Source organism: Aythya ferina, assembly GCF_964211825.1.
Source record: "Aythya ferina genome assembly, chromosome: 8".
Taxonomy (NCBI): domain Eukaryota; kingdom Metazoa; phylum Chordata; class Aves; order Anseriformes; family Anatidae; genus Aythya; species Aythya ferina.
In genome coordinates, this window is record NC_140304.1 from 21,048,039 (window position 1) to 21,065,458 (window position 17,420).

Genomic DNA, 17,420 nt, shown 5'->3' on the forward strand with positions numbered 1-17,420 from the left:
TTTCAAAGGGACACATGATAACTTGATATTCACTTTTGCAGTATTGACAGAGATGTGCAGGCTTGACTGTTCCACCCACTATCACTGCCACAATAAATTGTCATACCCCTGTGAGGAACCATGACTCAGAAGTTTGACATGTAACATTAACAGGTGTAATTTGCCATTTAACAGTATAAATCTATCAGTATAGATTTTTTTTTTTGTTGAGACCACCTCTGTAATGACAAAATACAGACTTGTTCTTTGAGGTTGGAACATCCAAAATTGCACACCATCCAAATAATCCTGTAAGTAGCTTTTATCCAAACATCCTAGCACTGTGCAGGATGCTCTTGAGTTGCTCTAGTATGCTCTTCTTTGTCTTACTCCTCTAATATGTGTTTTCAGGGGCCTTGAAGGTGTCTGGCTCAACTTCAAGCTCCAGTTTCTTGAAACAATTGGTAATTGTAGTGTTTGAAACTACAAAATTGGCTTATAAATGGACTCTGCAATTCGCAGAGCATTCTTGTAAACTTGACTTGGAACATACAAGCCAAGAGTATTTGTTGGGAGAGGTGTCCTCAGAAAAGCCAGGTTCTTTTTATTAAGCATTCCTATATGCAATAAATGTAATGAATAATCAACTTTCAAGCAAAAATATTCTAAGAATTGCAGTGATTGATTAACCAGACTGTTCTGAACTTCCCACCTATAAATGAATGGGTAAATGAATAAAATATACAGATTGCAGTTGCAAAATATAAAAAAGAAGTGACATATGAGTGATGAAAGCAGGTTAACAGTAGAGTAATGCTTTTCATTAAGGAACTGCCTGCATATTCATTAGAGTAGTCAATTACTTAAAAAATACATTCATCAGATAATTTATTTGATTAATTTTACCATTATTTGTAAAATAATTTATTCAACACCAACAAAAAAAAAAAAAAGGTAAAATTAATGGAATAGTGCATTCATCAAATCTTATTGGGCAGCTCTAATACTTATTCAGTTCTGTACATTTAGGTTGATTCAGGATTAGCAATACTGCTGCAATCAATGCAGAAAAATTTCCTGGCAAATCCATTAGTCTGCTGTTTTCCCATATAATCACAATTTTCATGTACTTAATACTCTAATCTAGGCCATTCAAAATGAACATCTTTCTTGTAGAGAAGTAAATATTCAAAGAGTTTGTTTTGTTTTCTCACACTTCAATATTTAGCATGATCTGACAGTCCATTGCTCCCTTTTAAATTAATTAATTAATTTAAAAAAAAAAAAAAAAAAACAGCCCCCCAAAGCCAATAATCCCACATGAATGCAATCAGGTACTGTCTCCTTAGGCTTCTTCACATTATTATTCCTGTTCTCAGTGAAGCAGGTCATGTTCATTACTCTTGATATGTCTTGATATTCTAAGGACTACTATGGAAAAAGTTGTTTGACCTCTGGCCTCTGTTATAATAAATCATACCACCATCTCATACTTTTTACTGAATATTTATTATTTGGGAAATTCTGTATAGCCTGTTTTTTTTGTTGTTGTTGTTGTTTTCTTTTCTGTTTTATTATTATTAATACTAATATTAATATTTGTTTGTTTTGTTTTGTTTTTCCTAAGGGTTACTTGTAACAAATGCCTCATTATGTTTCTGAGCTAGATGAGGAAAATATATTCTGTACTGTTTAGTGTATGAGTTTTAGAAAATAGCTATTTTAAACACTTTTTATATCTACTCTTGTTCCTCAGTCTGCCTTTTTAGTGAAAATAAATTTCCTACTGGGACTAGCAATGGCTTTATTATTCTTTATGAAAAAATAATAGTCCTTTTTCATTAGCCCCTCTGTGGCTTCAGTTAAAGGTGTCTCCATGGCATTTCTTATGACATTGTGGATAAAGTGGAAATAATTAATTACACAGTGGCATTAGAGACTGAGTCTGCAACTTTGCTTGAAACAAATTATTTCAAACCGCAATGTTGTTCAGCAAACAGCAATACCTGCTAAACAGTCACTGAGTCTGAAAGTACTGGTCCTGTTCTGTTGACAGGATCAGCTTTAGTCTCTAAACCACAGTCTCCACACTGCCATACCAATGGATGCAGTTTGTCAGCAAGGCCAGGACCTTCAGAGGAAAGAGGTTTTTCCTTCTTTCCCTTTGACCTTCAAAACCATCATTAAAGTCCCTGATCTAAGGTCCCTGGAAATACCTGAAAAAAGTCTGTGAGCATTAGTCCACAAAATGAAAATTGCTTTCTCTTATGTCATTACGTAGGAACAAACTCATCCCACTATTTTAATGTATCCATGTATCTTCAGCCTCAGTGGATTTTTGCAAGAATGCCACAATTTTCTGAACTGTCATATGTTGTTGTTGTTGTTATTATTATTATTATTATTATTATTATTATTATTATTATTATTATTATTATTATTATTATTATTATGTTCCTTAATATGCTTTCAGTGATTCTTTGTTGCCTTGATATAAATACAATTACCATAAATCATACACTTACCCTAAATTTTTCATTGAGAGGACTCAAAATTTGCTATAGATAATTAACAGACTGATGTTTTCTGTACTTACTTAATAATTACATACTGACTATATCCACACTGCATATTTTCTCACTCAAATCACATTTTCTTTCACTCTTCTACTGCCCCTTTGGTTCATCATTTGCAGGCATTTAGAAAAGTAAATTCATATTCACAGTAGTAATTTCATCTGAATATTCATTTTGGAAGAAAGTGGTCATTGAAAGAGCTTTTTGTGACTTTGACTTACAACCATAAGCCACAGCAGGCAATTTTGTGACCATATCCACAACAGAATCATAAATACTTCTAAAAGGCAAAGGGCCAACTCCTTCTCAGGATCTGGTTGGCTGTGGAAGGCATGGACAGCTTTCTGCCCACTATTCATAGCTCAAAAATGGCAAAAGTAGCCTGTTGTCAGACCCAATATCTCAGTCACACTCCTCTTGCTGTATACATTCTGGTAGCTCTTCCATTCACTGGAGCTGCTTGTGCTAAAAGATAAAATACAACTATTTCAGTCCTTTTCAACTTTAAAAAACGCTTCTGCAGTGCTCCTGCATAAGGCTTCAGATAGAGTGTAAGACAGGTTTACATTTGTACATGGGAGAGGTCTAAGATGTAGTCTGAATCTTTGATGCACCTGGAATGAGTGCATCAAACAGCCTGATTTATTTAATTACCAACTCCCAAGTAAGTACACCTTCTCAGTGTTTCTTGGAAAAGGAGAAAAGCATATCTAATTATAATTATACTGAGAGCAAGACAGATCCCTGTCCTACCACTGTATCTACTTGGGCTAACATTTATGGCCAAGGTCAGACACAGTTCTCTGTTGGCTCATCTCTCCTGCTCTTGGCTGCAGAACTGAGGTTAAATTAAAATATTTAGGTCGGTATGTGTTTAGCTTTGCAATCCAATAAGAAAAAGTACAGAATCCAGAAGACTGGGAGAAGCTGTTTACTCTGATGAAAAATATAAACTCCCATCTACTTATTTATTTATTTAGAGCTTTCTATAAGTGTTCTAAAAATATAAAGAAAACTACTTAGTTATTAAATTGAGTCTAAATCTACAGCTTGAGGTATGTAAAAGAACAACTTTGAAATATTCATGTATTCATATATAAAGAGTAAGTCTATGTGAAAACTATGTATTTTCTGAGACAGGGTCTGAAATAAACGAATTTAGCTGTGTTTTCACTTTTAAACAAGTGAAAGTATTAAAATCTTAGAATCATAAAAATCTAATCCTGCATTGCTGAAAATATTTCCCCAAAATACAGCCTGGAGGGGTTTTGTTAATGTTTTTGTTACATTTTCTATTCCCAAATAAGGCTGCTGTTGTATACCTAAAGCATTCGAGAAGGTATATTCACTGGGGACATGATAATGAGATAAATCAGTGAGGAGACAAACCCAGACTGTTTGACTGCCAGCTTGTGTCCAATTTTATGCAATTAATATGGCATACATTTTCATTTTGAAGCTTAAGCTGTTGTATTGTTAATAGCTTAATTCTGTTCTCCCCTGACTGAAATAACGATGACCCACTGAATGTTGTCATTTTATCCAGCCATTAGCCAGACAGACAGAGAGACAGAAATGTATTGCTCTCTGTGGCAGAATTCAGAGCATCACAAGCTCATTAATTCAAACACTCATAATGAGGGTCATTGTAAAGACTGATACAGATACAGCTGCTCTGAACTTCAGACATTTTTTGAAAGAGACAAATTCAATATGATATATGTAAAAAATTCAAGTATATGCCTAAGAGAGCAGCAGGAGAAATTTTCTCATTCTTTTTTTGTGAGATCTGACATCAGCATATAGATGGTTTCATCAATTATTGAGACAGGGACTAAGAAAGGAAAAGGGAATGATTTGGGGGCTTCATTTTTTGAAGTTTGAATGTAAAGTGCTCAGACTGAATCAGAACTAGTATATCTGAATCTTTAGAATTAGCTGCCTCTTTCTTATACTGGCCTTTCTTTGTAACACTGGAGAGCCTTAAAAGGCTGCTGTTTAAAGTGTTTTAATAACTTTTGAAAGGCTGGAGTGTATCTTTTACACAAGAATATTGTACATGAAATTACATGAAATTACATGAAATTCCTTGGTCTCGTATTAAACAATTACTCCATTGTTAAAACAAGAATTGTCTTTAGATAGTCCTGGCTGGGAAACTGCAGGCTGAGGGAGATCCAGGTCTCCCTGCTCCAGCAAATATTTAATTATTTATATGGCATGGAATGGATCCAGCAGGGCTAATGGAGTGATAGTGGTGAATAGCTGGTACAGAGGCTATAGGAATGAAGGATCATATTGTAGTCTGAATATTAAGTACAACAGAAAATTGTGCCCATGTCTCCTACATCCTGGATAAATGTCCTATCCACAGGAATTTTTCGTTGTTCAGAAGTGACTGTCCTTTCTGGTTTAAATCAGAAAAGCTATGCTGGTCAGAAAGCCTATTCTGGTGAAAATGTAATCTAAACCAATAAATATCTTACTGCTGATGAACTGACATTTTTCAACAAAAAACTGTTGGACAAAATTTTCTTGAATACCTCATCCTGATCTATTTCAGTTTGCAAGATGTCCAGGTGCTAAGTGAGCTACCTCCATTAAAGATGGACCATTTCCCTCTGAGCACTCAAGTGCTCTTTAGTTCTTTAGTCTTGCTGAAAAAAAAAAAAAAAAAAAAAAAGAGAGAGAGAGAGAGAAGAAGGAAGGAAGGAAGGGAAAAAAAAATTCTCTGTTGCAAAACTTGACAGCTGTCAGCTACCTTGATGGGGCAAAATGATGATATATCACTTCACTCAGTATCTTACAATTTAATTGTAATTAATTATGAAAGAAACTACAACTCTTCAACATGAGTGCAAATATTTTTATTTGCAGGCAGATGTTTTGCATGCTTTATTAAATTTTGTGTATCTCATACCATTCAGTGCTCAACTAAAAATAGCTATCATTCCGTACCTATACAGAAAGTGTTTCATGCAGTGTGAAACACTAACATCATATTTATTTGAGGATAGAACATTATGCTACTCTTCCAGTATGTAAAATATGTACATTTAACAGTGGAATTAAGGATCTATTTTAAATATAGCAGTTGCTAAGCAATGTGCTATTAGCAGAACTCCAACAGCTTGGAATATTTAACATTTTAGGACCTATGTGCTCATTTTTATATTATGACTTAGTTTGCAAAATACAGTTTGTAATCAACGGGGAAGTTTGTAATTTGCTCAGACAATAGACAAGATTGTTTCTCAGTGCTTTTCTGGATCCTCATCTTTGGAAAGAGACCCTAATAAATATTATGTTTTGGTATCTATAAAACTCTAGTATTTCCTTCTGCAAATTGTAGATGGGTGAAATTCTAGTGTGGTGGTCCCAGAACTGTAGAAGCCAAAGCAGCAGCATCTTTCTCTACCTGTGCCCACTGTTGAGCAGTTTTCCTTCATTACAGAAGCTTAGGCAGAAGTTCTCTGTCCAATTAGCTGTGGTAATATCCAGACAGAGGCAGGAAGGCATCAGCAAAGAAATGTACAGAGCTATCCTATCTCTGGGTAGAGGTAGCTAACATCACACAGATTTTTTCATCCTATCCTAAAATATATGTGGCTGATTGATTGAACAGAGCTGCCCAGACTAATTCCTTTGGCAAAACCTCCTTGCTGTTGACAAGGTTATTAGGAAAGCACTGGGAAATTTCTTTGAATTTGTAATTGCTTTTTCTGTCCTGTGAATTTCTTTACAAAAGGAAATTATCCAGACTGATGCTGTCTGACTTGTGGCTGTGAGTCAGATCAGATCTTAGGACCTGTACCACTTCAGACAGCTGTGCACTCTTCCTTACATGCCTGCTTTGTGGTACCCACCACCACCACAGTACTGAATATGCAAACAGAACCATGCAGAACCCCAAAACACTACTGCACGAAAATTTAACTGTTTTGATCTACACCAGTGTGCATCCATGGTAAATGCAAATGCTAGTGAAACCCATGACAGTGCTTGCTGTTGCCTACAGATCCCTTGGGACTACCACTCTCTGTGAACTGTAGAGGAAAAGGCTTGACAACATGGGAGGCAATGAGAGTTTTGCCATTAAACAGTTTCATCATTTGTGAAATGGGGCCAGAAGTCCCTCCAAAGTCTTAAATCTTCACGATCCCTCACAAAGATTATCTGAAAAGAGGTGTACTGAGTACTTACCACCCTCCATTTAAACATGGTCACAGGCATACAAGAAACCCTAGCTTGTCCAGATGTGTGGGGCTCTGGAAATTATTCTGGGTGAAATAGATACATAAATGTTGTTGCCCATATGTACAAAATCCTGATTCCATGGGATCCTAAGAATTGCCCCATTCAATGTCTATTTCACATAAACATATTTTAAGTTTCCTACCATTTGCTCATAAATGTACCACAACATTTCTAGAATTTAAGAAAGCTAAAAACGCTTTACAAATATCTTTAAGGAGAAATGATTCCCTCAAGATGTTTAGAATGGAGGTTGCTCCTATATCAACCCTTGTCTTTGATTAACCACTTAGAAAAAAAGGAATAGATTAATTATTGAAATTAGTCTTGTAGTGCACCTGAGCACTGAGTGAAATCTGATTTCCATCGATATCTCAGGGAGAAGAGGAGCAAGGGGAGGGCTGAGGATGCTCAGCACCCCACAGGACTGGGCTTGCAATGACAAAGTCTGAGATTTGTGAAATAATAAGGACTGGATGCAGTGTTTACTCATTAGCAGTTTGAGGTGGTTTGTTAAAAAAAAAAAAAAAAAAAAAAAAAAAAGAATTCAGTTCTGGGCTTGGAATCACTGCAATCCCCTTTTAGTCTATTACACTTGCCCAGGAGTCCCTCTCAGGACATGCAGCAGTCTCTCTGACTGCTCAGCCATGTAATAACTCTGAAAACAAAGGCACGAGAATTTGCCCTGTCATGCTGTAACATCGTTATTCACTTGATACAACTGTGGCCATGCTGCAACACTTCACACTTTGGGTTTGCCCAAAGCTGCAGAGTGGCTCTGCTCATTATGCAGGTAACTTCTCCCCAAAGTCAGCCTGTGGCAGCAGCAGTCCCCAGGCTGGCCCTTGCCAGGCCCGTGCAATGCTTGCCCTAGTTCGGTGTCACAGCTGCCTGCACACGTTGCGACATTCCAGCCTGCTGCTTCTGGGCCTGCCATTTTATTCCCATTCACCGTGCCTGTCACCTCAAGGCAGCCTTAATTATAATGTCATCAAAGTCTTAGGCAACAGCACCTGAAGATTGTGCTTTAACTGCAAAAAGTGAACATGCACAATTGCAACCGAAGTAAGCAAAAAGCATGATATTTGGCTAAAAGTAGCAGCTGGAGGCTTTTTTAGATGCATCAGTGTCTCTCATCCTCACTTTATTCCAGACAGAAAATTTGGAGATCCGGGATTTCTTGGGCCTATTTGTATTTCGGATGCCCTTTGTAGCCATCTACTTCCATTTATTTTCACTTGAAGGTCACTTTTCAATATAAATGCAATATGTCTTAAGCGGTCATATCTTGGGTCAGACATTTGGGGTGTTTCAACTTCCTGGCCCAGCTGTTGAATGGGTCTTTGAGGATATCAGTTATATGAAGGCCATTTCCCTTTTAGCACTATTCAGTCCAACCATCCAATTTTTGAGGTTACTGGTTTGCTCATGGTAAAGAGCATGCAGGGTCTCAGGCTGAAGCAGAGCATGTTGAACTTCTTGACTTCTTGGCTTCTAGTCTTCTCCAAAGACTAGACCTAACACATTATTAACATTTTTTTTTTTTTTCTGATAGCTTTACCCATGATTTCATGTTATTCTTTCCCCTAAGTGTTGCTGGATTTTTTGCACTTCAGGACTGTTACAACAACTTTATTGTTACCTAACTGAGGTCCTCCAAAGGACAAAATGCAGTGCCAGAGGGCTCTAATTTAGGTTGAAAATAAAAGGGGAAAAAAAAAAAAAAAAAAAAAAAAAAAAAAAGTTGTCTAAAAGCTACCGTTTTGAGACACTGATCATTGTATAAAACAGTCTATGCACTTTGCTATAGATATTTTTTATTAATGGAGTGCTTCTAAATGGGGCAAAAACCTACTTAAGGCTTTAATAAATCTTGGAAATGAGTGGGTATTTCAGAAGTTAAGCTCACCTTCATTACCCTGTAACACTACCTCCTGTGAGGCTACCTGAGACTTATTGCACCATGACTGCATTCTGGCAGCTGACTCCGAGAACCGGTGTTAACCTCTTTCGTTCCCCTGAAATGTACAGATTATTCCCATCAGAATGAATTGATGAATGAAAAGATCATAGTTAATGGGTATTACTTCAATGCAGAGGGCAAAATCCTATTATCCTGTGCAACAGACAGTGTAAATAGTATTTGTGTAAAGGAGCCCCACTGGGATAAAGAGAAATGGAGTCCTCTACTGCAAGGCCCTACATCTGCCCCTTGCCAGCCCAGTCCTCACTCAGAAAAATCTCTCTGGTTCTGCAGCTGTTTTCTGTGGCCAAAGGATAATGGACTTTGGCCCACAGAGCTTCATAAAGAGCCTATTAACAGCAATAGGAAGGCTCTCATTGACATTAGTGATCTCGGTGACGGGCCGGCAGGGAGGAAGGTTGGCTATGTGGTTCATGCTGCGGTCTTGCTGACAGCTTCTGAAGAAGTAGCAGGGTGTATTCTCTGTGCCCATGGTGCTTTGATCACATTTCACCCTACCTTTTCCAGATTATTTTAACATGTACATTAGCTGGGTTACACAGATTATAATGTGCGCACCATGTTATTTAATATATTGTTCACCAACAAATATAAGATAAAAAGTAAGTCTGTATGTAATTACCCACAACTGCTGACTGACTTATAATTAACTTTGAAAACTTGCTGGTTTAGGAGATATTATAGATTACAATTTTAAATACAAGGAGCTTCAGAATAGCTCTCACGATCAGTGCAAGTACAAGGTATTCAGTGAAGGATTAATTCCCTAAACTGCTAATCAGCTCTATCTCCTGTCTTATCAAATTGTAAATACATTATGCCATATTAAAGTATGAGCATGCAGCTAATTAAAGCAGAGCCTGAATTGAATATCAGATACTCCCCCTCAACACAACAAAAGCGTTCTAAGGACATACATAACAAGTGTTAACAAAAGAAAGTGATTCTTTTTAAAGAGATGCTGTGCTCCTATAGCAGGCTTTTGTTTTCATTTTGGTGGTGCTTTTTTTTTTTTTTTCTTTTTTTTTGTTTAATAATAAAAAAGAAGGAGGGAGGAAAACCACACAGTCTTTCTGAAGAAACAAGTTGGGGAAGGTATTAATTCTATTCATTCTATGGATGTAAACCCACAGGAACCAACCAAGGAATTACAACCAAGGATCTACAAATAGTATCTGGATGACATCCAGATAAAATTTGGTTCAATTATTAACATTGTAAATAGGTTTTAATGTTAAATGCTGTGAACCAAAATAAGTTTGTTTTTGTTTTTGTTTTTTTAAGCAAGAGAGCAAACCCATTCACATTGTTAAAGGAATGCAGTTGAAATTTAAGTGAATGACCAATGAATCCTATCCAAGCAAAGGTTCAGAACCATAATTGAGCATCATTTACGAAACTGCTTTCTTAGTTGCTTTTTTGTGTTTCAAACTCAAATAAAACAATGCCATTATAAAGGAGGCAGAAAACAAGCACACATACACACGTCAATATTATTCATGAAGGAAACAAACATAAAATGGAGGAGAGAATACTGAGCAAAGAATATTTCAACCAAAATTAGTTTCTTTTTTTTTTTTTTGGTGTAACCTCAAAGTTTTTTGTGTCACTTAAAAATTTTCAGACCCAAAAAATCTCCAAACTTATGATGTTATTAATGTGATTCAGAAACAAAAGATATGCATTTTGTCAAATCTAAACAGTACAATGGAAAGGGGGCGGGGGGCTCTTTTATTTTTTTCTCATTTTTTCTCATTATTTCTTCTCATTTCTTCTCTTTGCTTAAACATCTCTACTTACAAAAAAAAAAAATCTCAGCAGGAAATCAAAGAACTTTACCAATAAAATCAATAAACATTTGCAGACTGCTGGTAGTGATACTGTTGAGATAAGGTAGAGTTACAGCCCTGTTTGATCAATCTTTATTAAAGGGCTCATATTTTTTTAATAGACGTGGATCAGAAAAGGATTTTTTTCCCTTCTGGCACTGGATTCTCTAGGTTTCATGTATACAGAAACTATATCTGACTTGTTTCATTTAAATTTGTAACGGTTACTGAAATTCAAAAGCACCCTGGTTTGAACTAAAAAAAGTTCTTTTCTTTCCTCCCCCCAGGTTAATTTGCTGGCTTTCGGAGTGATTATTTATAAAGTATTTCGACACACTGCAATGTTAAAGCCAGAAGTTAGTTGTTATGAAAATATAAGGTAAGTTTACCATTTAATACAAATTCTACCTTCTGTAAGTTTAAATATAGATGGAGACAAAAGTAAGGATTCAAAAATTACAATTTAATTTTCTGGAAGACTTGTGGGGAAAAAAAAAAAAAAAGACACCTTTTTTTTTCTTTCTGTTATTCCCTCATAGATTTAAAGGTAGATTTTGCAATCTTTATTCCTTCTGAGCAGTGCTTCATGCTGTAACACTGGGCTTGTGGGAGATGTTTGAGGAACACAATGAGTGGCCCGTGTCAACTGAAGGGTAAAGGCTGATGGAAAGGTTAAAGTAATAATTTCCTTTTTTTTTTTTTTTTTCTTAAATACTTCCTACAGCCTCTGTAAAAGTCAAAACAGATTTCAAAATTTATGCTTGAATTGGGACCAAAATATTTACCTTGAAGTAAGAAGGCATGTAAAAATCCAGTGATAACAGAATCAGGGCGTTCATATTTTTTGTAAAAAAAAAAAAAAAAATCTACAATAGGACATTATGCTTCTACGGTGTTGGGGTGTGTGTGGGTGTTTCTCTCCAGGATTTTTACTTTGCATGCTGCTATGATTTTTCCATCAACTCACACTCTTTAAAACTGATTTATAGGGACCTTGAAAACCATTTGTGCAGGAAAAGCTGAAGTGTACTACAGGGAACATTGAAAACAACTTACTGTTTGTGTTGCTTAGGAACGCTTCTGCAGTCTCAATGCATTGCACTAGATTTATAGTTAGGATTTAGCAATTGTTTGATTGATTACTTTCTCTTATTCCTCACCCTTCGTAGCTTCATGTTGTGAGCTGGTTTTAATGAAGTTGAAAATTATTCATTTTCAGAGGAACGGGGGTAAAAATGTCTGTTGTTCAAAGGAAGTCCTGCGATGACTGGGCTGAGAAAGAATAAGAAAGTAATCAGTGGTTTCATTTCCAAGACAACATGCTGCAATTTGCACAAGTCTGTGAGCTGGGCTCTACAGCATGTTGGAAAAAAACAAACAAACAAACAAAAAAAACATAGCCAATCAGCTCCTATAATTTTAAAGTATCAATACACTGACCCAGGAAACATTTGAGAGTATTTGTGTTCTAAAAACAAAAAATATATTTTTAAAAGGAGAAAAATGGAAAGAAAGTCTAGTTTTACAACTTGCACTGTCTTCTGCAGTGAACCTGAGAGGCAGCCTGGGAACCCTTTGATGTCACGCAATTGTACTGACCTAAGAGCATTCTGTACATTTTTCTGGGTTATTTTTTGAGGACGATGAGAGGGGGGAGGAAAAGTGGGGTAATGCTTCATAACAGACATATGTTTTTCCTTGGGGAATTACACTAACAGTAGATTTAAATAAAATCATATGGTGCTGCAGTACACCAGAGAAAACATATTGGAAGATTAAAGAAGCCAGTGTGTTAAGGGCCTCCAGTTTTACTCTTTTACTCTTCTGCAGTGATTGTGTGAGCTTATTCATGGCACAGTTCTACAGCACACCCTAAAGAGCAGCCCATGCATTTGCACTTAGGCCGTGGCAGCTGAAACCAATTGTCTAGGCATTATTCCCCTTTTCAAGCAGGGAAGTGGGGGAAACAGCATGTGCCTGCATGTTGTCTGCAATGTTTCCCCAGGTCCTGCGCCCGAGGTGCTCTTGCTCTCCTGTTCCTTCTTGGGGCTACCTGGATCTTTGGCGTCCTTCATGTCGTACAGGGATCTGTGGTGACTGCGTATCTGTTTACAATCTTCAATGCATTTCAGGGGATGTTCATCTTCATATTTCTTTGTGTGTTGTCTAGAAAGGTAAGTGTCCCCTTCCTTGGGGGAAGTCACGTATAACCATGCAGGCACATATTCAGCCTTGAAGCCAAGTTGTGGTGCAAACACTTTATTAGAGCAAGGCAGGAATTCCTTGTGCCCTTAATGAGGGTGGGAAAGGAAGAGGGAAATATACTGCTGTTGCCTTTGGTAGAGGCAGAACCACTGTCCAATTCTTGCCTTCACACAAATTTTCTCCCTTTTTTTTTAAAATATGAAACATGGAAAAATGCTTTTTAAAAATGTAGAACTCATCATTAACCAGATGAAGTAATATAATGGGTTCAGCAAAGCTCAATTCCAGTCTTTGCAGCTAGTAGCAGGATTCATATTACCCACGCAATTTTGAGATTATCCTTTTTCAGTGTCCTGCCCTAAAGTTAAAAAAAAATAAAAATAAAACAGCTCCACCTTGAAACATCTAGCAAAGGGATCAGTGCACAATTAGTTAAAACACATATAGACCTATTAATATATCTGTTTCATGTTCCAATTCTTTATTTTCATTTCAGATTCAGGAAGAGTATTATAGGTTATTCAAAAATGTCCCTTGCTGTTTTGGCTGCTTAAGGTAAACAGAAGAAAAACCTGCATGAGCATCATGGTGTTAAAAGGGAGCTACCTAGATGACGTCATTGTGGATATTACAGGAAAAAACGGTATTGTTAAAGTATGAAATGACCCAGTGAACACTTAACTAAATTACTGACTGGTTTTGTACATACCTGTGCATTCATGCAAAGCATTTATTTTGTGCTGTATACAAAGAGTATACAAAACAAACTGGATTATTGCAGAACATGTATTAATGAAGACCAGGGAAAGAAGCAAGTTTCTAAAGGAGCTCAGGACTTTTCATGACTTATATTTTCTTTCTGATATTAAAAAATATCTGAGGTTCTTGAACAAGAGATACCAGAAAGCAACTGGCACAGCAGATTTTTTGAATCACTTGCTAGTAGAAACTTGCTCACTGTCTTTTCATAGTAATTAGTTTCTTACATTAAGTTCTGTATGGCCATCTGCAGGGAATGAGTTCCATTCAGGAGTCAATAGATAAAGATCTGCTGCAGTCCAGACTTTTGAAAACTTTTCCTTTAATTTAAAGTAGAATTAAAATAAATAAATAAATAGATATTATTCTCTTATCACTCTGAAATATATATTTGTATATTAATCTTTTTTATTATTATTTTTGTAACTGTTAAAGAACTGTTTAGATCTAAAGAACTGGGATCAGATCTGATAGAAGAATGGTGGAACAGCCATTCTGTAAGTGAAAGATTATTTTGTGAATACTTTGAAAAATATCTGGTTCTTGTTTTAATTTAATTTAATTGCCAAAAAGACTGAGATCTGCTAAACTGGCACTATGATTTGGGAGGCTGTGGGAAAGAGATGTTTTCACAAGTTTGACATGATAGAGATAGTTAGAATTCAGACCTTGTAGGATCAAATGAAAAGTAAAGAGGTAGAAATCACCCATGGAGAAGAATACAGATTTAAATTTGTATGTCCATATTGTGCAAAATTTGTACAGCAGTTTTCTCTATTTGTAGCATCTTTGTTTCAAGCAGTTGTCTTCCTCCAAGGCTCCTGAGTTTGGAACACTTATACTGTGTTTAACTTTAGGAGCATACACAAATCTGCTGATATCAAAGAGAGAACTTGTTGTGATGCAAGTTTTGCTGCATCAGGACATGAACGTGTTACATCAGCAGTTCTGATTTTGCCATTGTGTTCATTTTTAAAAGTATGCTTTAATTTCATCATTTTAGCACATAACTTATGTGAAGTGCTGAGCAATCCTTAGCCCATGTGGCCTTCTCAGGAAGTGTCTAGGATCTCAAATGGAGCCCAGTATATTTACCAGTCAAACACTGTAAATACGTAGTTGTTAATAAATCCCACTGTTGTTTTGTCTGTTAAAATAAAGGATTATTCTGAATTTTATTTATATTAAATGGAACCATATTTTACTAATGGTCAGTTTGTTTGGATTTTACCTGTATACACAAGGTTTTCACTGTACGTACTGCAATGACATATTTCATTAAGTATATTCCATGTCTCTGTCAAAATTTTGGAAACCACAAGAGGATTTTTTTTTTCTGAAAAAAAAAAAAAACATATTTTGGTTGGTCCTTTGAATGTAAAATATGTGAATAAACTGAAGTGCTTAACTTTCACATCTCAACATACTTCCTTTGATTTAAATAAATACAATGGAAAAGTTCTCATGGTTATATATTATTCATCCTGAATTATTTGTTATATTTCCTTTGATGTTCTATATGTTCTTCCAGGTTTGCAAAAATGTAGTTATATGTTACTTAAAGGAGTATTTTTAGATTGATATCTACCAATGCATCATTTTTAATCTCCTGCAGAAAAGTAACCTATAGTAAAGCTGTCTGGACAAAGAATCATCCCTATATAATGAGTTCAGCGTGCTCAGTGAGATTGACAAAGTTCTTTGGAAAGAAAATACATCATGAAGTGTTTAGGTGACAATAGTCTTTTTAATAAAAGAACATCTTTTATAGGAAGACTTTGCTCTCCAGTCTGTGGGTCAGATCTTCATTGAAACTGTTTTCCTTACATGCAAAGATTAGTTTTTCATGTTTTAATACAGTACATAAGGAGCAAATAAAGCTTGCTTAGATTCATCACCTTAGAGTCTAAAGGATAGTGTAACTGTCCTTCCTAATGCACAGAGAAGTACTGGTGAGAAATAAAAAGGTTTATTTGTCACAGTCCTTAGTAACACAAGCCCCTAGCAGAAAGGAGACACAATGGACATAAACTAAAGGGGAAAAGAAAAAAAAAAAAAGAGGTTTCAACAAGATATCAGGAAAATCTTTTTCACTGTGAGGATAGTCAAACATTGGAAACAGTTGTCTAGAGAGCTTGAACAGTTGTATTGAAGCCTTTGGAGATTTTTAGGACTGGAGGACTGGATAAAACATCAAGTTTTACCTGATCTCTGCTTTGAGCTGGAAGGTGGATGAGGTGACCTTCTGAGGTCCCTTCCATCCTGAATTATTCTATGAGACTAGGATATGAAATATCGAATTGGTAAAATAACAGCTGGGCATTAGTAATGAACAAGTTAAGGAAACATGTTCAAGTGCCATGCGTCAGCTTGGAAAAACAGTTTATTTTTCTGTGACCTGTTTGTCATATTGACTGTTAAGTAGTTGTCTGGTTTAAAAAATAAAAACTGCTCAGCATCTTTTCAGATTGCATTCTTTTGAGAGGTATATGACACCTCCAGGTGGCGACAGCAAGAAAAAATATACCAGTGATTGACAAGACAGATAAAAGTAAAATGTTAAGGTTTCACCGTGAAAGCAAGTGCTTGCTGAAGAGAGAAATTGTTTCCATTAAACCAATCAAAGAGAAATTTGTGCTCAGTGTTGCATTTCAAGGTGTGCTTCAGAATATAATAAATAATGTCTGGATTAAAAATGACTACTTTATTCTGAAATAATTATTTCCTCAAAGAATTAAAAGTGTATTTCAAAGAAATTGCAACATTTAAGAGTTAATTATCATCACAGACTGGGAGCACTCTTTACTGGCTGGGATGAAATACATAGGCATCAACACCAACACTGTCCAAATTGGTTTCAGACTTTTGTTTCACAGTACTTCAGCTCAGAAAATGGTGGTGCCTTGAAGCTGGGAATTTGCAAGCTCATGCATCTTTCTGAGTAGCCTTAAGAGGCCATGTTGCACATGGTGACATTAGGCAAAATGAGCAAATATTCACAGGGCTGGTTCCACCAGTTGCTGCACCTCCACACTTTTCATTTTTCTCACCAATAATGCCACTTTTACATCTTTGTCATGATAGTCCCATACAGCCCCGTTCAGAACCATACCCTCGGCAGATGCCTGTTAGACACGGAAGTCCTGCCTTGTTCTTTGAGAACTTCAGATATAAGATAAAAAAGCCAAAACTTAACTCATGATGAAAGTTAAAACTTTGTTTCCATTAGTAAAAGAGCTAGCAGGAGGAGGAGGAGGAAGGACTCCTTGCCAACATGTGTCTCCAGCCTGTATTACTCTTTTCCCTCTGTTCTCTTATATTCAGGACACGCAACATATAAGAGAATATATAGAATGCTGTGAGATTACAGAAGTGAAGATGTTACCTCACCAAAGTCATCCCCCAAAGCTATTTTTATATTAAATTAAGCCTTTAAGATGGATGCAGACTTGAAAACAGCTGGTCATCAATGCAGTGATACTCCATTTAACCACAACCAAAATGTCAAGTACAAACGTGCTAAAGCATTTTCACAGGTTGCCTGGCTCACTGCCAGCTCAGCTTTCATGGCCATTGCTGTGGGCAGCCTGTCCACATAGACTGCAGCAGAGCAAAAGACCGTGCTGCCTTTTTCAGACTCTCAATCTCCATGACAACCCTCTGAACAAAACCATACAGAGAACCAAGAGCCCTTGCACTATCCATACTTTGCCAGGAGTCAGATACGTGGCTACAAGTGGTACCCGAGGTCCTGGAACTGCTGCCTCAGAACAAGCCACAAGATGTGACTAACTAAAGGCACCATAATTCTGTCAACTTTACTCTTACACAGCA

General features: G+C 36.4%; 2 protein-coding genes across 4 annotated transcripts in view; one reads left to right on the forward strand and one right to left on the reverse strand.

Moving 5' to 3' along the window:
• ADGRL4 (adhesion G protein-coupled receptor L4) overlaps positions 1-16,285 on the forward strand; it is a 77,838-nt gene extending 61,553 nt beyond the window's left edge. For all 3 annotated transcript variants that reach the window (XM_084527018.1, XM_084527019.1, XM_084527020.1), the window contains 3 exons: positions 10,910-11,001; positions 12,628-12,796; positions 13,324-16,285. In XM_084527018.1, the coding sequence (XP_084383144.1) occupies positions 10,910-11,001; positions 12,628-12,796; positions 13,324-13,386 (324 nt within the window). In that variant the 3' untranslated portion in view covers positions 13,387-16,285. The remainder of the gene's footprint in view (positions 1-10,909; positions 11,002-12,627; positions 12,797-13,323) is intronic.
• The window catches only part of LOC311440306 (uncharacterized protein), a 114,604-nt gene that overhangs the window by 67,285 nt on the left and 29,899 nt on the right, over positions 1-17,420 (reverse strand). The gene's annotated exons all lie outside the window — the stretch shown is intronic.